Consider the following 26,766-nt stretch of genomic DNA (forward strand, 5'->3'; position numbering starts at 1 on the left):
TAGGAAAATCTAACAATATTTTTACACATCTGTGTAAAATTTTACATTAAGAAACTTATTTCCCCATCTTTTCTGACAAAGATTATGTAAAGGTGAAAAATAAATGAGAATAATTTTGCATTTCTACTACCTAAGAGAGAATTATGTTTTCAGATGCTTCTCACATCTATCTCTAAATCATGGATGAAAGAAGAGACATAACTGAAGTTATTAAAATGATTCTTTTCCCCCCAGCATCAAGAAAACTAAATTGCAAGCTAGGACAAATGCAAAATGGCATTACAGATTAGAATGCAGTAACTACATAAAACTATGAGGAGTAAATGGTCCTAATCTGAAATTATGAAGCAATTCTTATCTAAAGCAAATATCACAAAAGTCATTACAATGGAGAACATATTCCTTAACCCATCCTCCAAATTATTTTAAATTTTTAAAGAACTTACTGTGCTTTGGAGAAATCCCTTTATACCCTACACCGAACCATTCACCTGAAGACAATTAAATGGTCATCCATCCATCTGTGACTAAGCTCCAGTTCTAAATGTCAGCTTAAGTAATGGAAGCATTTTTTAACCTATTTATTGCTAGTATTCTTGATGAAAATGTATTAATATGCATTAGCAGTAAGAAAGTGAAGCTAGATTTTATTAATGTAGTTTGGTGAGTACATGCATTTGTACTCTGCTTTTCAACACTGGCAAAGAAAGCACCATTTTAACATCAACAGCCTTTGAATTTAGTTGAAAAGGCAGAGCAGATGCACTCTTCCTGTTCAAGCTATTTGTACTGTAATATAATGGATTCTAAGGAACAATTCAGGGGTCTTTGGTGCTTTTATTTTATTTCACAGACCCAGGTCCATGCTATTTTTCAAGCATTACTCCATTTAAACATATAAGCTATTCTACTAACTGCAAAAAATTTTGCAATTCTTGACTACTGCATTGCATTTAATGAGTTCAATATGTAGAGAGGTTTAGCAACAAATTAGTATACCAACCACAGAGCATTATTACAAATAGCAAGAATAAATAATACAGGATTCTTTTCATGAAATCAATTCTTTATTCCAGACCTAGACTGGATAAGGCTAGTTAAAATAATTTTCATATGGGTACTGATTATGGAAGTCCAACAGGCATCTAAGTCTGTTCATAGAATGGGTCATTTCTTTTTACAGAAATAGAGGTAGCAGAGTACACTTAGATCAGGACCCAAATAAAACTCCAGCTCTCATATTCCACTTCCAAATTAACTGGGGTTGCTCTGGACCTCTAATTTTATGCATCACCTGAATGCCATGTCATTTCTTTTCTTCTGCTCTGCTTAAAACTTCCTCAAGTTCCTTCCTTTTCCCCTATTTAGACTGGCCTTCCTTCCTTCACTCTGATCAAGAATGTCATTTTACTCCCCTTATTATCCCATAGAGGAGTCACCTCATCCCTCCTATATTTCATGGAAAGAAGGGGCTTTTGCCTTACACTACCTTATTTTACACCTAATATTGCCTTAAAACCACTTTTTTTTTTTTCTGCAGCAGTAACAGAAATTTTCATTATAATGTAAGCCATCCCTGTTTCCAGGGACAGAGAGGATTCCAGCCATTTCCAGAATATATTTTCAGTTTGTCAGCCTTCACTTGTAAATGAGATAGCTCACGGTTAAACAATGTGAACTTGTTTAACAAGACCTGAAAATTCATCTTAGATATCAAACCTTCTGCTTCAGACAAAACCTGGAATTCATGAGAAAGATACCATAATGTTATAGGGAAAGTACAATACCCCACACCAGATGTAATCTGTATTTGACTAACTCAACAGGAAGGATATCTTATCCTGCAGACCAGCAGCATAATCTGTTTCAATACTCCTTACACCTCAATTTCTGAATTTCCTGCACATTATAGACAGTAAAAAAGAGTATTTCTGTTCCACTAAAGATGAGATTTATAAGCAGAAAAAAAAGTGAATTTTTAATGATGTTTAATCATAGAACTCCAAATCCTGAGGTTAGAATAGTCATGTAATTAAATATAATAAACATTAAAACTAGCTGAAAAAACCCAACAAATCTACTTAAAAAATGTTCTTCAGAGTATTCCTTGACATGCAGATTTATCAATAAAATATTAACATTTGATTATAGAATTAATGAAAATACATTAACATCACTCATTTTTATTTTCTGACCATAATGAAGTAAAACCACTACTTTATAGAATTTGAATTCCATTACAGAAGACACACCAGACAAAAAAAAGAGAGGGAAAACACAGGTAGTAAGTCCAACAACTACATCAAAAGAGACAAATAACTTAATGAATTTTTGCTACTAGAAGAACACAGAATTTCGTAACACTATTGAAAATTGTCACTGTTGAATCAGCTCTAGTTACTTTCTGGTCTGAATTTTTCTGAGCATGCAGAACTTTCACCACTGTTGTGTAGAGCACATGCAAATTATCCTATTAATTTATATCTAAGGTAAAATTTTTGACTGCAAACAGCTATCTGATAAAAAAAGCATAAGTGGTATTTGTGTGTAGCAACCCAGCCACTCCTTCAGTAAAGAAAGACTCCTAGGAATCTCCTTAAAAAAATTGTGTTTGAAACATCATTAGGAAAATACAGTGTTATAAAATTAATTTTTGTCAGGTACTGCTGGTAAACATCTCACACCATTTCTGGTTATATTAATTCTGGGTTTTGGGGTTTTTTTCAGCTCCACATAAACTTTTATATGTCCCAGTAAATAGCATTTACACAACAGAATGAAACACAGTCTATTTCTAGCCACATTTTCACAAAGCAAGGAAATGCTGTACCCAAAAACATAGCCCCCTAAAAATATTAATGTGCATTTCTAGAATATTATCTCTTTGCCATTGGTACAGCAATAGTAAAGCAAGTCCTTTTTCTCTGCCATGTTTTTACCCTTATCATGTATGTATATATGTTAGTATACAAGAACAGCAGTTACATTTAATATTCAAGCTTTGTTTTACCAATCAGAAGTAAAGTTTAAGTTTCCTCAGAGGTGGATACTGCTGCCCATTTCTATAGAATCCAAACACTCCCTACATAAAATCAGCAAAACCTGAAAAGTTCCCGATACCTTCCAAAGAGAAAGGTAGGAAGACAAATTGTATTAAACATATGTAAAAGAAATCCTGGCTAGGTAACAAAGATTATGAAAAAATATTTAGACCTCAAATCTGGTTTGTTATCCATTAGAAACACTGAGCAAACTGGTACTCACAGGTATGCAATACTCCACCATTGGATAATGCAATTTATGCCCCTTGGCTGTGCGGCCAGAAAAGAAGCAGCTCTGACAGACATCATAGTTGAAATGCTTTAAGCTCCGGTACCTGTGGGGACATTAAACAAAGTGATTAGAGGTTTACTTCTAATTAAGCCTCACAAAGCAAATTACTGTCTGAAATGGGTCACCTGCTTTTCAGCAGCAGCAACACAAGGACACAGTGAGTTTGTTGGGATTAGCTGAGAGAGAACTTTGCAGCGTGTGAGTGTGCACAACCAGAACGTGGCACGGGCAGCGCTCATCACGGCTGCAGGCCCAGGGACAGCAGTGCCACTGCAGCAGCTGCAGGGGACACAGCAAACCTGCAGCCCTCTTGGTCCACAGAACCTTCCTACACTACACAACTCACTGAGTATTTACAAGTTCCATACCATGTCTCCATATCAATATAGAGAGCCATCTGAAATGCATTACAGAGTCTGTAACTGCATATATCAATCACCTGCTGCCCAAGCAGCTTTGATGCAGAAAATCATACAGGCATCAGCTTCACTGATGGACTGGAAAGAATTTATAATTTTAAAGTTTTTACTGACTTTAAACTACATTGCTTTAGTTTTTCTTTTCCTCTATTTACTATTCATGTGTTATCTCAAAAAAAACTTCTATAAACCAGACTGGTTTATTTCAGTTTTTATACTTAACAGTTAAAGGCTGGTAAGTAATTTTAGTGCTCAGAAACTCAACACACATTTCAGAAAATTAAATTCTCAAGAATTCATGAATTGTAAGAATAATTTAAAATTCAGTTAAAAATATACAATTATTTGTTTACTTTTAGTTGATTTTTAAGAGAGTGTATATATAAATAGGCTAACAAACTTCTACAGTATCCCTTGTACTAAATGTAATCACCAGGAACATGCTTTATTTATTTATTTAGACTACATCAACAGTTCAGTTCCAGATTGCACCCACTGTTTCTATGCTATGGTTGTTCTGACTGGATGAGGTTATTTCCTTTGTATGAAACTAAAATGAGCTAACTGAACCAAACTGAATAGCTACTGAATAGTTAAAGTTTAAATTAAATTGCTTCCTGAGAGCAGTTTTCAGTACCCCACATTTTTCCCCTGTTGAGTTTTATGTTTTGTTTTGCAAGAGAATATGTGTCTATAAATGTAAAAGTTCACTTTAAAAGATGCTGATTCAACTTGTTTATAATCTTTTCTCAGAGCCAGTGCATTAAATGGCTACATTTACCTTCTGCTAAGATGCTAGATGCTTCTGTTGTTGCAGAACTCTAGCTTCATTGTAGAAATTATTTAGAATGACCCATTCTAAATGAGTCTTTGTCTTCTTTTCCATCTCTCTGCCCTCCTACACATAGTGAAACTTAGACAACTATAACACAGCTGTGCCAGAGCTTTGTCACCTTATGCTTCCTCAAACAATAACAAAGACTGGAACATTTGGAAAATGTCATCTCCTTTTAAGACAGGCAACAAAGTTTGATCAGATTATTACTTTTGCAAATAATCACATACCTATATTTATAATAAAAAAAGAAAAAGAGGGTTGCTAGCTCAATCCCATTAGATTGACTAAAGCCAGCATTCCTAAAACTAGGCAAGATGAATCTGACCTCAAGATTCATATTATTATCCTCTAAAAGGATGAACAAAAATTCCTCATCTGCCTAGATACCTAAAGAAAAATCTTAGAAGTGTTTACATGATTGACTGCTTTATATTTTTCCTAGATAATAAATCAGACTCCATGACCACAGTAGAGGAAAAAAGCCAGTTATGCTCACCTCTGGCCTCTAATGCAGATTTTGGAGATGAGGTTTGCATCACTTTATACACTGGAGCAATCAATTTACAAATGCATGTTAGTCATAGCATTACCTACTAAGGGTAACAGCTACAGCTTAGAAGAATGACATGAAGAATATTCCCCATGTAACATTTTCTTTTAGAATTCACACCTTTCTTTGAAAAGAGAAAAGTTAGGTTATGTTCAGGGACACAGGGAATTTGCAAGTCTCATCACAGCAACATATCAGTGTTTGTTTTAAGCAAGGAAAGATTGATGTTGAAGGCTGTTTTATACTGCCTGGCATAAGTGAGTTTCCCAAGCCTTATGCAGGAGAACAGACAGACAGTCCATGTTTTTTCTTACTGATCATCTCCTTTTGATCTTGTGCTTACAGAACACATGTGGTGCATTTATACTTCATTTGCTGTCTCTTGAATCCACCAATCCAAAACCATCTGATGACAGCCCACCCTGTGCCTCTGTCAGGCACAGGACCACTGGGTGCCCAACAGTGGCACTGCACGAGCCAGAACTGCACTGGCTCAGGCCACACTGTGGCCTCACCATGGGTGACAGATCCCATCTTAAAGAAGGAAAACAGTGGAAAAACAGACAGGAAAAAACTTCACTTGTTGGAAAGCTTAAAAATGTGGATATTTTCAGAGAAATATTGTACCCAACACCTTTCCTCTTACCTAAATCCAACAATTGGACACTCCTTACAGATGTTGCACTTGGCCTGATGTTTTGCTGTTTCTGCAGCTGCCACACGGTGCAGAACTGGTAACCACACCATTGACTGTGGTTCTAAGCGCATCCAATCTATGAACTGCTTTACAGTTATTTCTGGCTTATTGTGGTTCTGTGGACAGAAAAAACCCACATCCAAATTAAAAAAGACAACAACAAAACAACAGACTAGATTTTCCTTAGAAAATCTATGGAAAAAAGACCCCAACAACCTGCATAAATTCTTTTCATGACAGTTTAATCCAAAACCATTTACAGGATAAAAGAAATAACCTCAATGAAAATTAAAATAAAGAAAATAAGTCATTAAGACTTTAGAAGACTAAACAGCTGTGATAGAATGGACAGATGGTAAGAAAGACAGAGGACATAGTACAGAAGTAACAGACTGTAAAGTAAAGCTGTCTTTCAACTGAACTGACTCGAAAAGTAAGCAAGCACACTCTGCAATTCAGACATATTGAAGACATGGTTATCTTCTGAGTTAAGATTGATGACAAAATACTAAAAGTCAGTAGTGTTTGCATGTGTGTACTGATTGCCCCAAGACTTGCCAATTTTTTATTGTGTCCTAAGCCCATGGTGTTCTTTCTAGTTAGTACATTAAACATAACACGCACACACAATAAACAAACAAACAGGCAAAGAACAAGAAAGGAATCTGGCATTTATAGCCAGTCACTGAAAGAACATATTCGAGCTAATGTATTAACATGATTGTTTTAAGAAGCAAGCACACTTCCACATTTTCTTTAAGAGGAGCCTAGCTACAAAGGTATTGTATTCATCAACTTTGCCAGCAATAACAACAGAGCTCAATATTTCTGAGCTCAATAGAAGCAATAAAATAAAGCTTAAAATGAAAGTTATTCTTAAATGGTAACACATGATGGAAAGCTTCTTAACCTATTCATGGTCCAAGTTGCTTTTTGGCAACAAGAGGGAGAAGCATGGAAACAAAAGAGTGTTTCTTCCTCACCAACAAAATCCTTGCTTTGACTGGGCTGAGATAACTGACATGCAGCTGCACATTTTCTCTATGCTGTCCTAACCAGGGACTAAACTTGAACTACTCCTGTGAGTTGAGGGACTGCAACCTCATTATCAGTATAATTGTAATAATACATCAAGTATTTAAACAGTATCTTGCTAGTACCCCCCACCCATAGCTGAATAGCATGGGAGATGGGGTAGATATTTGAGAGACATAAAGGGTCCCTTTGTGAATGATAAATGAAAAATTTATTTCAATATGACTCAAACCACTCAAAGGCAGCGATAGATAATTCAAGCACCATCCCTTATTGTCTGAAGCAGCAATGTTAAGACATCAGGGGAAGCTTTACATGGTTAATTGGTGAAACGAACTTCTGTAAGTACCTATCCAATTATTCATGACCTGGAAAAACACTCTTCCAATCCTAATCACCTGAATCCAGAAATGAATCTAATAGTTTGGGAAAAAAGTCAGCACAATCGCATTTTTTAAAGAACTGGACAAAAATGTAGAAATCTCTATGAAAGAATAACAAAAGAAAATCCTCTGAAAGTTCACTAAAATCTTTAATGTTCAATTCAATAAAATAAGAAATATCCAAGTCAGTAATTTTATATAAGCTGTGGTGTATTTTTAATCCATATAAAATTTCTGACAATGCTCAAATCAGCTGCTTTCATAAAAATAATGCACTGAAGCAGAACGGCTATCACTACCTAACATTTGGAGCCTTAGGCATCCTTGAAAAAGTCTGAGTTAGTTGTGGTCCATTACAACATTCTGTTTTTAATTCTCATCTTCTTTAAACAGACAGACACTCCTTGCAGCCTCATTAACCCCCTGCATGTAGCGTGGAGCTTCACAGCAGGCTGCAAGAGCTTTATTCCATGTTCTGCTTGCAATATAAAAAAGACTATGCTTGAAGTTTCATGCAACTGCAAGGCCTTTTGTCAGTAACATAATGCGAAATAATTTCCTCATGCACAAGGTCAAAAATTACTATCAACATCATTTTCTTGTTCTGTTGAGATCATGCCTTATTCCAGCTGGAAAAAGCATGTTGTTCTCACAGCATTGGGTTGCTTTGAACAATGCAAAGCAGGATAATTGGCCAGTACAAAATTTTTTAACAGCTTTTAGAGCCGCAAACACTGTTGAAATCATGAAGATTTATATATTCTTTTGGCCAAACAAAATCTGTTTGATCCTCTCCTAAACCATAAACCATCTTTCCCAGCTGCATTTTCACATGAATTTCCCATACTTAGTAGCAGGAGCATTTTAATTTCTGTTCAAAACCCAGTGGATGTTTTTATATTCCTTGCTTCTTTTTACATCAGCATGTATAAGTGAATCTGTAAACAAAAGAGAGGGTTTGGTTTTAGTCTGTTCTTCACATGAAGGTCTTTATCTTACCTGTTGGAAGCAGCTGCGCACACTGGGTTCAATGTTGCTGCCACCAAAGGCTGCCACTTCCCCAAGCTGTCGTGGGATCTGGATAGCATCATGAAGCAGAAGGCCCAGCTGCCTCTGGTCACACATTTCTGTAGGGCCTGCCACCTCCTTGAAGAGGTCTGCAACATCAACAAAAGATACCATCTCGTTCCATTTCCATGTACACCTCCTTTTATTCAGTAATGCTGCAGCTCAAGCTTTTAATTTCCATATTATTGTTGTGGTTACAAACGGCCACTGTCCCAGAACCTTCATCTAATCTTGATTCGTAACCATACAAAATGAGAAAAATAAGGTCAAAAAAATGAAGATATATGGCTTCTTATGGCACATAGTGGACAGGAAGGTGATTTGAGGAAGCACAGTTACACCAGCAAAAATTCCTGCCTGACATACGTAATGACCTTCCATGATAGAGTGACTACATTATTGCACAGGGGCATGACTATAGATGTCACCTCTCTGGACTTCTGTACCGCTTTTGACACAGTCCCCCACAACATCCTTTTCTCTAAATTCAAGAGGGATGGATTCCATGGGTGGACTATTAGATGGATAAGGAATTGGTTGGATGTGGCCAACAACAGGGTAGTGGCCAACAGCTCAGAGTCCTGACGGACAACAATGATGAGTGATGTTCCTAAAGAGCCCGTACTGGGACCAGTGTTATTTAATATCTTCATTAATAAAACAGATGAAGGGATTGAGTGCACCCTCAGCATCTGCAAGTGACTCTAAGCCAAGTGGTGTGGCTGACACACCTGGAGGATGGGATGCTATCCACACCTGGACAACCTGGGAACCTCATGGGGTTCATCATGGCCAAGTGCAAGGTGCTGCACCTGGGTCAGGGCAATGGCCAGTATCAGTTCAGGCTGGGGCATGAAGGGACTGAAGGCAGCCCTGTGGCAAAGGACTTGGAAGTGCTGGCAGACAAAAAGCTGGACAGCCCAGAATGACAACTGTATCCTGGGCTGCATCAGAAGCAGTATGGACAGCAGATTGAGGGGGCGATTCTGCCCACTCTGCTCTTATGAGACTGCACCTGGTGTACCAAGTCCAGCTCTGGCATCCCCAGCACAGGAAGGACTGTTAGAGCAGATCCAGAAAAAGGCTGAAAACTCATCATAGGAGAGATGTTCCATCACTCTGAAGAAAGACTGAGAGAGTTGGGGTTGTTAAACCTGAAGACCCCAGGGAGACCTTATTGTGGCTTTTTGGTACTCAAAGGGGCCTTACAGGAAAGCTAGGAGCACAGCTTTTAGCAGGGCATGTTGCAATAGGACAAGTAGTAATGGTTTTAAAACTAAAAGAAGGTAGATTTAGACTAGTTTTTAAGGATTTTTTTTTTTTACAATGAGAGTAGCAAAACACTAGAACAAGTTGCCCAGAGAGGCGGTAGATGTTCTACCCCTGGATTCAAAGCCAGACTGGACATGGCTCTGAGTAACCTGATCAAGCTGAAGATGACCCTGCTCATTGCAAGGTGGTTGGTCTAGATAACCTCTTAAAGCCCCTTCCAAATCAAACTATTTTATGTTTCCATGAAGAATGAAATAATATTTCATATATCCACTTCTTGTACTACAAAAATATGTCATGCTTCAGCTGGTTAGGGACAGAAGCACAATCACTCTGAACTGCGACTGAAACTTACCACAAGTCACATCTGGCCATGTGAAATAGCTTAAAGCAAAAACAGCAGCCAGAAAGACCTGAGATAAGCAATAATCACATTTTCTTCCTGAATAACCATGTCTGCTTCCATATACTTTTCCTTCACTGACTCCATTTTTCTAAGGCAGGTGTCAAGCCCTGCAGTATAAATAGGTGAACCAGGATGACTGCAACAATGGAAAAAATTGATGCTGAAAGGGATAAAGAAAATTTTTCCAGATACAGGCACTGGGAAGGAACATAGTGCTTGTACCTAAACTCACAGTAAAACACTGAGTTAATAGGTCTGTCAGCAGTACAGTTATTATTTCTCATGTGCTTTCTTAGCACGCTTCTTTGATTGGACAATTTTAATTGTTAAAATGCTCAGCTAAAAACATTAATGTTTCTGCCAACAATTTTGATTTATGAACTCTGTAGCTGTGTACATTAGCACTCAGTCAAGAGATTAATCTTTTCTGAAAACATCTTAAATGCTGACTTTATCTAATAAATATTTTTTCATTCTGTGATTTGAACAAATTACAAAAGTGGTGGAATCAAATTATTATATTCATTCCAGCTGGTTTTTACAATCCCCTTTTTCACTCAATGGCTGGCTTGGATTAAAGCCCCAAGTAATCTTAAAAGAAAAAGAATCCATCTATATAATGCCCTTCCTTTTTCATGTTTCCCATCAGAACAACCACTAATAAATTAGAAATAAATGACATTTGAAAATTCAGTCTGACTGCACTTCTGATCAAGAAAAAGACAACCTTTGTTCAGAAACACTCATGAGTAACTCTTATTACATGGTGTAAATTGTTTTGCCCTTCATTTAGAGCAACTGGCAAGCTTTGTCAGTGTGCTTCAGACAGCCCAGGCACAGGTTTTTTTTTCTTCTCAAAGGAGGTGGAAGCAGAAGAAAGGACCTTCACAAAAAAAAAAAAAAGAAATCAAAATGACTGAACTAATTTTTAGATTTTAGTGTATTTTTCTTTCCCTTTCTTGCCTAGTCAAACACCAGCTATAGCATCTTGTTCACTCAGTGTTGAGAAAAAAACAACCAACACAGACAGAATTAGGGGACAGAATTAGTACTGTACAGCTGCAGGGTCCTCTTGGCAAGCCCAGATCCTGGCTATCTTCAGCCGAAGATGGCAAAGCTTTTCAATTTCTAAGAGTCAGTTTAAAAAAATTGATAGCATATTAAAAAAAAGAAAAAAATTGTTTTATTCCTTCTGTTTGCATCAGTCTGCAGTGGAAACAGGCCATTAAAGAAGAACAATTCATTAGCTGCTGGAGCTGGGAGGCAGTAATTTCCTAGGCCCTAAAACTTCACTTGACTGTGGAGCTGGTAAATAGAGGAAAACGATGCGACAGGAGAGGGAAAAGTGATTAGCTAGGAGAAAACCAGGAAATACCTTTGAAGATCTCAAACTCCTCCAAATCATTTGTTTCTTAACACTGCCAGCTGTGCCACAACCAAAGGCTGTCCAGGTGCAGGAAGTTCATGGATGGCACCCTCTTTTCCCTAACTCCTTGATGCCTTCAATGCGGCACACAGGAGGAGAAGATCCAAAACTGAAGGCATGGAAAGTGAGAATGCTCCTGTTATCTGGCCTACCTACTCTAAATAACCCATGAGCCATTCCCTGGCAAAGGAGGCATGGCAAGAACATCTCTCAACTAGGAGATGGAGGAGAGCTTGCTTTAGCTCTGACAGGGAGCACCCCAGCACCCTACTCCCCACCAGTGGGAGACTCTCCACATCACACATCAGCCATCTTAAAAGCCACAACCTCTTTTAAATGAAATTTGTTAACATGTACATACACACTAAAAGAGTTTCAACATAAAATACATTGATATAAAGGTTAAACTGTATAAGGGATTCTACCAAAGTACAAGAAGAATGACTAAGGAAGCAGAGAAAAGATTATGCAGAGTTGTATGAAAAAAACATAAACCAGGAAAAGAGAAATCAGTTAAATAAATTTAGCCTCACACTAGTATTTTGAGGATTGCAACCAGTTAGCTAGACAACCTGAAAAAAAGTACTTAATGGTTGATAAAGACAGGGATACTTGAAAATATTGAAAAGTTTATTGAATCAAAAGGATAATCAGATAGTAGAAAGATGTTCACAAGCCACATTTTATGTGGCCTTGTCACAAACAGTTCTAATTTCTTCTTTTTTTTTAAGTTAGTTCCAAATTATTTGAAAATTTACAACATAAACATAACAGTAAAAAAACCCCACCACATTCCAAGGATGTTGTACATCACTTGAAAACTGAACTGCTTAGAAGATGGGATTTACTAAATAGCCCTTCTTTTTCATCTCAAATCCTAAAGATTTTACACATTACCCAAAAGCTACACACCGTAAAAAAACTCCATGTGGGTTTTTTCTGTTTCTGCTGCCAGTTTGGGCTGTGGGTGTTAGAAACAAGTGTAAAGTACATACAAATGCATTCTTCTGTAGCTCACAAGTGACACTCCTTGTCAGAAGAGAAAGCAGAGAATAGCATGGTTATGGCCAGACCAGGACATTAGCCTCAACAACAGAAAAGAAGCCTGAGACTCCTCAGCCCAAAGCATAAATGTAAGCAGACCGCAACTACTGAATTACTTTTGCAGGTCCATTTTAATTCTCAGGACCACTCAGGCATGTGCTTGAAGTTAACCATGTCTTAAATGTTTTCAAGAATCGGCATTCTTTAACTGAGGCTTCAGTGTTTCCTCTAAAGCAATTGAGGCTTTTAATTAAAGACCCATTTTCATGTCAACCCAGAAGTCTAGAATCTTGAAAAAAGCTTAATTAAATTAAAAAAAAAAATCACAAAAATTTCTCTGTCAAAACATTTTTTAAAAATGTGTCAAGTGAAAAGAACCTCCCTGTACTGGAAATGAACATACAGTCTATAGGAAGGTGGAACACTTGAGCAGCAAACATTCTGGTCAAGAGTTTTACAAAAGAATTAAGGGTTCAGCCAAAAGTTTTTAAAACAAGAAAACTTGCTTATTTTACCACCAACTACTCTAAGAGTTTGCCTCTCCAAGGCTAGTGCATTTTTGGCACAGTCTGTGCTCTGCTGAGGGCTCTAACCACAACCATCTGATGGCTGTCACTCTCAGAGCAGCCTGCGATTGCCAACGCCTCAGAAACTCTTAGAACAGCCAAAAGGAGAAGCAAATGCCAGGAGTTGGTCCAAGAAAGGGAAAAATCTAAAGGCAGGTAATTAGCATTAAGCATCTATCTTTGGAGGTCCTGTTTTTTTCCAAGTGACTGACTTTCTTGAAAACACTCAGGAATTCCATTACAATTTTTGCTTAAGGACTGAAAACTCAGTAGATGTGACAAAATTTCTCTCAACAATAGATGATTAGTAGGGTATGAAAAAAATCAAGAGAACCAAAAGAGCTCATATCAAAGATGAGTCTGTGACAGCTCGTGCCAGAGGACCCCAAAACACTGACTTCAAAAGCCACTGCAAAGCAAGAACAGTACCTGACACACTTCCTTTGTTAGCAAAATTTCTTTTGGATTGAAGCGCTCTTCTGTGACAATTTTAAGGTTCATAAGGACAACAGAGCTAACAAAGATATCAAAGCCTGGCACATTGATCAGAGCTGAAGTTACAACAAAAAGGATGCATTATCTAACTATTAATTCTGTACTTCAAGAATGCGAGCAACTACTTTAATTTCAGATATATTTCAGGTTGAAGTTACAATCACTAGGTACAAAAGTCTTCTGAAACTTTTTTTTTAGGACTTCTCACAGCATCCTTCAGAGTAAAAGTCCATCTTGCTCATATAAATTATGTAAAATCTGTAGCCACCACCAGCTGCCATTTTAATTTTACTACTAAACACAAAGCAACAACATAAATATGAAGCTGACCAGGTAATTTCCTCATTCTGCTTCAGTGCCTGTATTTGGCAACTGTATAATAATGTATTACCAATAGCAATTTAATAGGAGTATTCTCAGGTTTTAGAGTTCCTTTCAAGCCATCTTTTCCTAGGGTTATCAGTTTATCATCCACACCCTAACTCCTACACTTTATGAAAGCTTTTTATTTCACACAGAATAACAGATTGCCTCCTGAACTGTCATCATGGAACAAAGGAATGTCCATCAAGCCCTTTTTTAGTTATGGAATACTTCACACACATGTCAAATGACAGAAGGGAACTAAACACCCCAAAGTCTCAGTATGTCATTCAGATGTCAAAATATGTCCCAATGCATAAAACACCTCTACTTTTGTTCAATGTTAATAACTAAGTTTACAAGACTGCTTACAAATGCTCTTAAGGAAAGCAGAAATGTTTTTGCAGAGCTCCAAAGGTACATGGAGCAAATTCAGTCTCTATAATTTTTTTCATGGGTTTCCAAAATGAGTCAAGGAACTACTGTAAAGAACAGCAAATTTAAGATTATGTGCATAATATAAAAATGTCCATCATCTAGAATGCTGTAATATAGTGCTCCATCTTCTTTTCTGTATTTGTCAGGGCTTTTTTTTGCCACGAAGTTACTAAATTCTTTTCTGGTCCTGCATTTCTTTTTGTGAAATATTTTTATATTACTCGGTATTTCTCGAGCTTATGAGATTACTAAAATCAACGTATTTTAAACTTCCATTGCGCAATTGTGGCAAAAAGCACATACACTAGAAAACCATTTTTAGAGTTCAGATAGTCTTTCTTGTAGAACACTAAATACAGTTGCAGGATTTTGATGTATTTCCTTGCTTTATCAGCCATATCAATTTGATGCAATCAGCACTAACTTGCTTTTTTCCCCTAAACAAAACATATATACATACAAGAGATAACAGAATCAAATATAGTACTTCTCTATCTTCCACAAAGCTATATTCTCCTTTTCTTTTGGAGACTGCAGTACTGTGACTTCTGATGATTTAGAATGGACAGCAATACTTTCCAGCCAAGATAGAAATCCTACTTTAGCCATTGTCACTGGTGATAATGGAAAGAATTCTCTTTTACTTACTCAAAAGAAAAGTGCCTTGCATTAAGCATGAGAAATGTTTTACTACAAATTTTGCTAGGGTTTTTGTCATTGTATATGACTTAATTATATAGGGTATTTTGTAAAAGAAATTCTTCCTTACATCTGTACTTCTCTTCCAGAAGGCCCTTAGAAAGAGACATCAAGCCAATTTTCAGGGACTGCACTCGAATTTTTCCAGTTCGGCCACTGAAATTATAAAGACAAGACAATTTAATACAGTTTCATTTTATTTCATTCCAACTCTAATCTATTATATAATACAAAGACACTGGAGAGCTACATTTCAAATATACTTCAGATCTCAAAAAAACCATTAACACTAAAAGTCGCATTAAGAATTCTTCCCTCCTAAAAGCTCAGCTTGCCTTCCAAGTGGTGTTATGTGTCAAAACAGCCTGTATTAATACAAAAGAACAGACATCTAGCTCTGCAAAGTTCTGAAAGTAATTTATTAATGTGATACACACAGAAAAAAATACATGAGCACACAGCAGGAAGGCCTATTACTCAGTGTGAAATACAATGACTGTAAGATGAAACCAAGTTTTGACATCAGAGTAATTAAATCTCTTTTTCTTTTTTTTTTTTTGTTTTTTTTTTTTTTTTTTTTTTTTGTTTTGTTTTGGTGTATCTTTTAACATACACAATTTTGGGACATAAAGAGGCAATCACATGCACTAATTCAATGATTTGGAGCTGTCATTCCTTTTAAGCAATGTCACTTCAGGCTCATCTTGTCCAGCCTACAAAAAAGTATGTCCAAACGTAAAAAGCAACTTGAGAACAGAGAAGTAGGTACCAAAGCAAGTAATGTTAAGCCTGCAGGGCAAATGCTGTTCAGAAAGACTCTAAAACAACAAACCCAGCTTACAGGGAAAAGGACAATTTTGAAGTTCAGAAGATCAATGCAGAAACACATTCTTAAGAATTCTTTCTTTTTTCAAACATTAAAAAAACACACAATTTGTCTTTAAATGAGACGTGGCAAAAAACCCCAAACAACTGTAGAATAATTGAACTCTATATTTTACACACATAAGGTTAGCTGGGTCTTTCACCAACAAGTAAGATAACACTAAATTAATTATAACCTCAAACCTTACTTTGGTCCTTTCTGTCACACAGAAGTTATATATACTTTAATTACTTTTGAAGTGATTATTACATATCTCTTTCTATCCCATCCATTCAGCATATGGTGTGCTGTCTGATTTACTCCACAAATGTTGTGCTGAATATAAAATTATTAATTTACTCCTAGGTTGTTGATAAATTAGCTAAGCAACTTAAAAATATTAATGCATTTTTCTTTACAACATCATCTAATCTAGTAACACTAGACAGCAGTATCTTCATTCCATAAGACAGAACAGAGGTATACAGAAATTATTGCCAAATTAATCAAAAACATCTATTACTTTTACTGCCTAGTTGGAAAATCGGGACCCAATTTTCCAGAATGCTATAAAAGTGTCACCTTTTTATATATTCAAGCTTAGCTTCAAATTACCTCTTTCAATCACAGACACTACATCATTCTGGCATACCTTGCCATCTAAATGGCTCATTTTTACACCCTGATAAAGTTATTTCCCTATTCCTCCCTGTGTATGGCTGTTTGTGCTTTAAATTTATATTCATCAGAAAAAAAAGTGAACATTCATTTGGGTTTGATTTAACTCGGAACTGACCACATCATTTGTTTGTTAAAGAGACAAAGTGAGACTTTGCAGCTAAAAGGTCAGGGCACAAAGGCTTTAAGCTTCTCCTGATTTCAGATTTCTGCAGGGTCTTTGAAAAACTTCCTTCACACAAAAAGTATTTTCTCAATAAATTACATGAATAATTACAAAGCCTGCAATATTACGTTTTAGAAAGAGTAACAAATTCACCCCTAGTCTCTTTCTTGGAAACAGATATAACACTCTAATGTTATATATACAGCAAAAAAACCCAACTCACCAAAGCCAAATGCCACACACACTCCCTCTGTCCCCCTAAACCCACAGACATTGTAGTACTGACATTTCCAAGCCAATGGTTTAAGTTTTCTCATCTTAATGAGTCACAAAATCACTGAGATCAGGAGGGGCCTCCAGAGACCAATGCCCCTGCTCAGCCAGGTAGAGCAGGTTTCCCTGGAATCCCACTTCAGTATCTTCAAGGATGGAGACTGAAGAGCTTCTCTGAGTAACCTGTGGCATTGTTCAATCACTCTTACATTAAAAACATCTTCTTTTCATATGTTTTAGCAAAATTTCCTGTGTTCCAAGTTGTGCCTGCTGCCTCTTGTCCTGTCACTGCACACCACTGAGAAAAGCCTAGCTCCATCTTCTCTTCTGCTCCTATTGGGTATTTATGCACATTGATAAGATCCCCCTGAAACTTCTCTTCCCTCAGCCTCTACTGACACATCAGTTACTCCAAGTCCTTAATTGTCTTCACTGTACTCATGCCAATTTGTCCACTTATTTTTTTTCCTGAGGGAGCCCAGAACTGGACCCAGGACTCCAGACGTATCTCACCAATGCTGAGCAGAAGTACAGGATCACCTTCCTCAATCTGCTGGGAGACTAATAGGCAACTTTGCCAGAAGCCTGTCATGCAAGATGCTTCTGAATGGCAGCATAACCATCTAATTGTCCTATATGTACAAAACCTAAGAATCAAGGCTTTATAGTGGGAAGATTAAAGAAACTTTTTAATTTCTGAATTCATAAAAATTTATGACATGTGTCATATATGCCACAAATGTCAGCACACTATTCAGACTCATTATAGCAATACAAGCAAGCTTGTCATTACAAAATCAATTGATAAGGCCACTTTGGGTAGCTCAGACATTTTTTTGCTCTGATCCGGATGAAGGGGAGCCTGAATCTATTCCTTTCTCTAAACAACTTTGTAACACAGAGTTAGGATCCAAAACTTCTTAACAAGCAAACGCAGTCTATACCATAGTCTAAACAGAGGCCTGTGAAACCTGTAAATTATAAATGTACTAACCAGGATATAATTAATACTAAATTGTTGAATGTAAGTGTAAAAACTACTGTTTACCAGCAGTGGTATGCAAATATTCTGCAGCATTGTGATGACAAAGACACAGTATATATAAGCATTTTATCTAAGCATGTGAATGTCAAAGGGACAACCAGCAATGGGCACAGCTGCATACAGGAGTTAGCCAGATTAGAAAAAGTTGTCAGAGAGGCAACACAATTAAATATAAGAGACTGCAATCAGGAATACACAATAAAGAATCTTGGAGAACAGAATTATAACATGAAGTCTAGAGGAACCCTATGTCCCTGGGGGAGGAGGGACAGTAGCATAAAACCATCAGGTGCTGGCAAGGAAAACTAGAGAATGAAGATGAGCCTAGAGCCATTCAGCCTTCTCTTGTCAAAGAGCTCTCAGGCCTAGACAACACTGATCTTCAGATGATGAAGACTAGTATGATTACAGCTGTTAAAGAGATGAGGGACCCTACTGAGGAGATGGTGTTTCATAGTGTGTTGGCACGTGGGTAGTCTGAGTATGGCATGTCAGCTAGGCCTAGGAAGTGCTGGGGGAAGAAGGTCAGGTTTACGCCTACAAACATTACACCAAAGCGTGCTTTAGCTCCTGCTGAGTGGAGAGCATACCCAGTGAATAGAAGGAATCAGTGGGTAAAGCCTGCTAGGATTGCAAATACTGCTCCTATTGACAGTACGTAGTGGAAATGGGCTACCACGTAGTAGGTGTCGTGTAGGGCAATGTCTAGTGAGGAGTTTGCTAGGACAATCCTTGTTAGTCCTCCGATGGTACACAGGAAGATGAATCCTAGGGCTCGTAGTATTGGGGGTCTCATTTGATTGTGCCTCCATGTAGTGCGGCAACTCAGCTGAACACTTTGGTGCCGGTTGGAATGGCAATGGCTGGCATTACAGCTGAGGACTACCAGGGACTACAGCTATCAGCGACCTGCATAGCCCAGCAACATGAGGCAGCCTGGTAGATCAGTGAAGGTTGGCACAGACATCTCCCCTTGGTCACTCACAGACAAGTCAGACAAAGGAGCTCGTTTTCCTGCCTTACTGAGGGCCAGAACCTCCCCAGAGCATTCTTACTGCTATCACAGCGTGCTAAGCTGCTCCCACTGAGTGCTCTATGAATCCAAACAGCCGTCATAAACACAGGGGATGCAAGTGGAGTGCATGCAGAAAACTTCCATCAGCTACTGTCAAAACCATACATAAAGGGCATACATAAAGTTAAGGCTGACTGAGCAGGTATCTCATCCTCATTCCTCAGAAGTTCAGATCTGACTGAAATGGACACGCTGGTAAGGCCTGGGATATTAATTCAGGCTGGTGTTAGAATCTGCCAGGTGTATGAGTGCAACAAAAACAAAGTTGTGATTCTTCAGGGGAAGATTGTGTTGCAGAGAATGAGCATGAAAGACAGCTTTGATCATATGGAAAATACCAGCATAGATACCACAGATACCCTTCTCAGACTAATGTACCAAAGAAATTAAATTTAAAAGAAGGCATTACCAAAAGTATCCTAGCATTAAAAAAAAACTAAGAAAATTTAAAAGTTGAAATACAGGAAGTCAGATAAAGATTGCAAAATATTTAAACAGTGCACATAAAAGTTTCTTCATGGGTAATTCTAATTGAAATGAGTCATGGCCCTGAATCAGTACATATAGAAGCAACTCATTTCAAGGGGTGTTAAGCTACTCCATTACTACTGAAAGCTATCAGTCCTTTTTCTATAAATGATGTTTGGAGATTTCAGCAAATGTGACAGTATATAGTTGAAAAGAAAAACCACCAGCTATTGCTTTTGGATGCTTTAAACACAGGCCTAGCCGAAGTATTTTACAGATCAAAACTTCCTTCACAGTTCTCATTCTAAGTATCAAGATAGTTATCTCTAATTTCACAAAAAAAAAAAAAAATCTTTGGACTAGCCAAAAAAAAGAACTCTAAGTTTGGAAAATGTTTATAAGGGCAGATGTTGATGTCTGGAACAACCTTTGAGTCCTTGATGTAGTAAAAGTCACTGAGTAATTTTAGTGTTTCTCTCTACTCAGAATGAATCATTCCTAATGTGTGAGAAAAAAACAGAACATAACAGACCTTTTCTAAAAATAAATAGGTTCTTTTTAAGGGCCAAAGACATCTGCAGTTTAAGTCTGGAGAACTATTCTGTTCGCCATTAATCTGTGAATCTGTAATTAAATCTCAGGTTAGCAGCATGAGACTAACAGATGGTTTTTGTTGGCAGTTTAACAACTTGACACATTTTATATGCATAACACCAATGCACTATATACAATGGAAATGCCAAGACACAAATTAGCTCTTTTGTAAAGGCCAGTTTAGAAAACAAAACCAAATATTCCAGCTTAGAATTGCTGCCTGGTCTTCTAGCTTTTCTTTTTCTTCCTGGAGTGAATTCGAAAGGGGAACAAGGAAGCACACTGTAAAATGTAATTTTCTCTCAGTAAACCTTCATCCTGGATTTTTCAAAGTTCAAATAAAGTCTCAATGGGCTTGAAGAAGCATCTACATTAAGTTTTCAACATAATAGTCAAGGGGAAATGGAAGAAACGGGAAACATTACTGAAAGAAAATTTGCTGCTTACCAAGTGCATTTTAAATATGAACAGATTAAACAACTTGACTTCTACCTGAAGTAAAGATTGAAAGGTAAGCATCTAAAGAAAATGTAGTAGATTTGTGTTCAGTCTAAAAGAAAACAAAACTCAGCAAGTAACTATAAAAAATTTTCTGACATCACTACGTCTATTATTCTAAATTGTCAATAACATTTAAGTCAAGCAACTCACTTGATCTACTGCTGTATTTGCAAGCAATGTATTTGTTTATTCACAATACAGAACTCTCCAAAATAAAAATAAATGCAGGAAGAAATCCCAGTCAATATTTGATGGACCCTCTAATTTTTCAGCAGTAATGGGGAGAAGTCCAGCTAACAGAAATGTCAGAATATTTAACAGCAATGTTTGAATGCTGGTAGCCAGCAGATAAATGGCAAATGGTTCTATATACTCTGTTCCCTCCTTCCCTCTCCCCTAAAACCAAAATAAAGTAAAATATCCATGAAGTATAGGAGAACTGGTATGTAATCCTCTGAGGGGAAAAAAGCAAAAAGCTATGAACTGTTAGAATTCGGCACTGAGTGAACATATTGAAGATTATGTACACATCTACAAGTAAAAACTCCCATTTGCAAAGTCAGGTATAAGAATTTTTATCGCTATTCAAGAAATACTTTTGCTCTTTTCAGCTTCAAATGGGGAGAAAGAAAGTAAATTTTGTAACCACCCTCATGGAGCTTAGCAATTCTGATCTGTAATTTTGCTTATAGCTCTGAACTATTTTCAATCAGACACACTCAAGCAACCACAACCTGTACTGCACTACTGAGTCTTCAGTCAGCTCCAAAAGAGTCCTGAAAGGCCTTTGCTGAAGCAATGTAAGGAGACACATTTTAGGGCATGGAGGAGCTGATGGAACCCAAGTCTTCCCCCAGTTTTTACTACACAAAGGAGATAAGGATAATGAATGCCACTAAGAAAAATAGGCAACAAACTCATGACTCAAAAGCACAACTAAATAAAAGTAGATTGCTTGCAAGTCATGCAGGCTGACATAGGGCAGGGCAGAGAGGACAGAGTTCAATTTCCAGCAGAGGAAAGAACTGACAAAGGGCTCAGAAAGAACTGGCCAAAACCACAAAGGGCTGCTGGAGTGGATGTTTTCATGGTTTTTGAGACTTTGTTCTCTCTCTGGAAACAGCAAATGTGTATTTTAATAAACCCACAAGTTCTTACTGTAAGCATCCCAAAATATTCTTTAGGCAAACTCAATGTCCTTGGGAAATACAACCTTGCTGCCAGGACAAGGGCAGGAGGACCACGTAACACCAGCCCTCAGAACTGACCCACGGCAGGAGCTGTACAGGCTGGAATGGAGCCACAATTAGGACACTGCTGACCCTCCAGAATCAGACAGGCTTTAGTGCTGAGATCACAACAACCTCCATTTGACAGAGCACTCAGGGCAGGGAGCTCAGCCAGGATTATGAGAGCAAGTAACTAAGTGTAAGATACATGAAAAAACTGTCCCCACCTATGGCAGAAATAGAATCTGGTCTGAATGGCCATCAATCTGGTAGACTTGGAATATTCACAGTAGGAACACAGCTAGCTCTCTACTCACATACATATTTTTTTTAATCCTTTCAATGTTTCTTTGGTAGTAGTACAAAAGCAGTGTAATCTTAGTTCAGTGCTGAACAGGACAGCATAAAGAAACACCTTACTGCATGCAACTGTACTTTCATTATGGAGCCAAAAACATCAGAAGATAACTTTTTAATAAAGAAATTTTTAAGGCTTTATAATTGATCATTCCTGGGGGTACACACTGTGACAAAAAAGCCATTTTTCTTACCTATCATACACGTTGAGTAGCCAGTTAAGACACATGTCTACACAGAGAGGAACATTCACCATATCTTTGTGTTTCTCTTCCAGTCCACTGTAGATGGTAGTGAGACAGCTGATCACATCTTGGACACCAATCAGCTGATCATTTTGACTCAACTTGTGCTGTTTGAAAACTTCACTTGTTGTGTTCAGGTCCAACAGGTCCACTAATAATAGATTAAAAAAATAATAGGATTAAAAAAAAAAAAAGGAATGTGTGAATACACATTGACAATAATTGTTTATGTGCAAATTGTAGCAAACACTGCAAACAACTAGCCCAGTGGCTTTCATTTAGTAACTTTATAGTGACAAACCATTCTCTGTGACAAGTCAACAGCATTTGGGCACTATTTGCTTTAAAAAAAACTAGACTACAAACATAATGGCACTGCACAGCCCAGAACAACATTAAAATAGCTGCTAAAGTAGTCTGTGTGATTAGAGGATCCTAACTTTGGATGCACACACAGAGAATTCATGAGGCTTTATGGGATTCTTCATATTTACCATAAAGCAGAATCCTATAAATGACTATCCCTTTTGATCAAATGTAAAGCAAAGCAAATTCTTAAGCAAGAATTCTTTCTTAAAGCCCTAACTGAATAGCAGTTCCTAAATTAGGGCTTAAAAGAAAGCAGGGAGATTATTTATTGTAATTTTCCAGAACACTAAATGCTATGCTTTCTTGAAAAATATTTTTATCTCCTTTATTACAGAATTCATCCTATAAGCAGTTGGTGATGCAATGGATATTTTACTGGGGGAAAAGGGTTTTGTTCTCAAAACCATTTAAAAGTGATAGTGAAAATCTGAGGTTTGCATGGTGAAAAGAAAAGGCCATCAATGAGCTCTTCTACCTCCTTTTGCAAAAGAAAGTGGAAAAGATGAAACATAAATGGTATAATCCTCAGTGACTTTTTTTTTTTACGCAAGCAAGGACTTTAACTTAAAAATATAATTGCAATGTATTAGTATGCTTGCTACAATATACATAACATGCAGCTGGAGTATATTAAAAGCTCATACTGAACTGTTTGTGAAGAGTCAGTAACACATTTGCACTATAAATGTCATCTCTCAAATGAAAAAATATCCATTTGACAATCTCTGGCATGTTGTGAACTGCTCTTCACCAATCATCACAATGAATCATAGAATCAGAAAATTATTTTTGTTAGAAGAGACCTGAAAGATTTTCTTTTCTAGTTCCAACTTAGAAACTTGCCATGGCAGGAACACCTCCCACTAGACCAGGTTGCTCAAAGCCCCATCCAGCCCGGCTTTGAACACTACCAGGGATGGAGCATCCACAACTTCTCTGGGCAACCTGTGCCAATGTCTCACCATCCTCACAGTAAATAACGTCTCCCTAATACCTAATCTAAATGTCTCCTCCTCTACTTTAGAACTGTTTCTCCTTGTCCTACCACAATCTGTCCTTTTAAAAAAGTTACTCTCCCTATTTTTTTTAAGCCTCCCTTAAGCACTGAAAGGCTGCTCTAAGGTCTCCCTGGAGCCTTCTCTTCTCCAGGATGAACAACCTCAGCTCTCTGAGCCTTTCCTCATAGGAGAGATGCTCCATCCCCCCAACCACCCTCATTGCTTGCCTCTTGACCTGCTCCAACAGGTCAAGAGGCCACCTTTCCTGTGCTGAGCACCCCAGATCTGGATGCATTATCCCTGGTGGGGTCTCACAAGAGCAGAGGGGAAGAATAACAGTGTTAAATAAGGAGCCCAGATTTGCATCCTATGCAAATTGGATAATTCTATCTGGGCTGGTAAGCAAGTCCAACAGAAAAAGAAGCAAGAGCAAAAAAACATTAACCACTATGAGCAACTCTGTCAAAAACTCAGGGATCATCTACCAAAAGAAGGGTGCATTTTCAACCCCTTGTCCCCTACCTACCCTTCCTCACATCTTTGCTAAGTGAGAAACCTCACAGCCCTTGCCTTTCCTCCCCTGCACTAAAATCAGTACATTCCGTTCTCACCTCACAGCATCAGATTTGCAGGGGCTTACATTTGTTTGTTTTTAATTTTCTTTCTTGCTTGTTTGGGGATATTTTAAGCCCTTCTCTTGGGCTTGCAAACAAATGCCAGCCATGTATTTATCAAAGAGGCAGACTGGTAATTGCAGCAAAACACCTTGCCCCTAGTTTGACCTGAGGTAGCCGAAGTGTTTGGCAATACACTCACTGCAGCATAATCTTCTACAATAGTTATAAGGGATGTGATACACTGCAAAAGGCTCATAGGCATATCTAAAGCCAACATGAACCCAAAAACAGTTCACAGTGTAATCCTGACTACTTTTTGAGATGTGGAGGGAAGCCAAGTGAGAGTAACCTGCTGTCCCCATGACATACATGCTGAATTTAGGAGATGGCCACTTATCACACTTCCCCTTCATGACTTCAAAAACCCTAATAACAAAGAAAACCCTGAAAAATTAATGCAATCAGTTTGCTGGTTTTGTTTTGATTAAAACTGTTTGTTTGATTGTTTAAAACTAGCTTTTATTTTATGTTTGAGTTGTAGGAGTTTTTTGTTTATTTGTCTGGAGTTTTTATGTTTACTGGTTATTTTGCAATTTGTTTCTGTAAGGTACTTAATGGCTGACTAAAAGCAGGTAATTAGCTGCATAAAACAGACTGACAGCACACAAAACCTGCCCTTTTTAAAGCTTGTGAAAATTCAGAAAGCTTTGGAAGCCCGGAAGTCATAGCCTTTTCCTTTGGCTTAACATTAGCATCCTTGCACTGAAAAGAAGCAATTCAACAGACACTAAGCCTGCTAACTTCCCATCTTGATCTGCTGGCATTAAGATCTCACTCACATTTCTGCCTGAGCATTTCAGAAGGACCTGGGAGAGGTACTTCCAGTATTTTTGTATTAAAAAACACAGCAAGTCTGATGCTATACTAATGCAAATTAAGCTAAACTTACACTTTTGGATGGCACTATCCATGCAGAACAACCAGAGTAAATTACTTCCATTCCTGCTTACTTCAGCACTTACCTGGCTGAATAAAATTTGGGACAAGCAGTTACACTGTCATGCTATTTCTGGCAAGATGCCTACACAGGTTTCAGTGCATTTCTGCAGTACCATTCTGCATCTGCTTAAACATGCTGAATGACCAATCCTGCTTTTAACCAACCCATGGGCACAAGGCCCATTTTTTTCCCCTTCTCTTTTTCCCAAAGAAAGAGAGAAATCATATCACTCAGCACTGTTAAGGCAGGTGTGAGTGACTGACTCATGAGCAAGTAACTACACACAGCTGCTAATGGCAAATTTGAGGCTACTGTAACTCCATGGAAAATAGCAGGGCACTACTGTGGAGTTTTTTATTAAAAAGACCTTGCAAATGATAGCAGTTGCAGCAAAGAGACTGCACTCTTCCCTCAATGTGCTCACAACTCTCTTAGTCCCTGATGTCTAAATGTTCCATTTTTCCCCTTGTGTGGTTGATAGTCCTATTAACATTCTTAAATTTTAAACCACCTAGAGGAACTCAGCTACAGAATTCTGAATATACATGGTGATTTTGTTCCCTTTTTGCCTTTCAGTACTGTATTTCAGTATGTGGGGCATTATAATTTCTTGAAAATGAGCTAAAGAATGCTGCACAAGAATAAAATATCATCAGGACGTGGTGCTACACCGTTGCCCAATACATCTGCAACACACCATACTCTCTCTGGCCCTATTCTTCTGCTACAGTGGAAAAGCACTCTCCCTACATCTGCCCCACATAATCTGAGCCAGAAAGGCTAAGAATTTGTTATTTCAAACTTGCAGCCTTTCTTACATTGCTGCAAAATACATACACATGTATATGAAAAGGTACATCTCTGCAGGAATCTACCTGCCAAAAAACAAAACAAGAAGAAACCCGACACTAATTTCTATTTTAAAAGGAAAATGAGGAAAATGGGAGTAACCTCCCTAGTGCCGAGATTTTTTGACATTTACCAAGGAGAGATAGGGCATCAGCAAAGTTTTCTAAAGTTTTCTCAAATAAACATTCTAAAGTGCAATTGGCCCTGAATCTGCTTGTGAAGCACTTACACTGCAAAGTCAAAATCTATCAGATGCAAGTGGAACTGTGCATCCAGCTCCAGCTGTGCTCTTGGGAGTTCCCACCAAAAACACCTTTGACATTATACACACACCATGCCTGTGACATCAATTTGTCACGTTTTACAGTGATCTCCATTTTTAGTGATTTGTTTTGATGTTTCTTT

The 26,766-nt window shown here is 37.7% G+C and overlaps 1 protein-coding gene across 2 annotated transcripts in view; it reads right to left on the minus strand.

Annotated features, from left to right (window-relative positions):
• Window positions 1-26,766, minus strand: part of UTRN (utrophin) — a 309,333-nt gene that overhangs the window by 30,136 nt on the left and 252,431 nt on the right. For both annotated transcript variants that reach the window (XM_054279111.1, XM_054279109.1), the window contains 5 exons: window positions 22,478-22,679; window positions 15,103-15,188; window positions 8,255-8,412; window positions 5,787-5,953; window positions 3,265-3,376 (listed from right to left, as the gene is read on the minus strand). In XM_054279111.1, coding sequence (XP_054135086.1) covers window positions 3,265-3,376; window positions 5,787-5,953; window positions 8,255-8,412; window positions 15,103-15,188; window positions 22,478-22,679 — 725 coding nt within the window. The remainder of the gene's footprint in view (window positions 1-3,264; window positions 3,377-5,786; window positions 5,954-8,254; window positions 8,413-15,102; window positions 15,189-22,477; window positions 22,680-26,766) is intronic.

This window comes from Melozone crissalis, unplaced genomic scaffold (assembly GCF_028551555.1).
Source record: "Melozone crissalis strain CALT ecotype California unplaced genomic scaffold, PUWL_Pcris_2 ptg000027l_1, whole genome shotgun sequence".
NCBI classification, from domain to species: domain Eukaryota; kingdom Metazoa; phylum Chordata; class Aves; order Passeriformes; family Passerellidae; genus Melozone; species Melozone crissalis.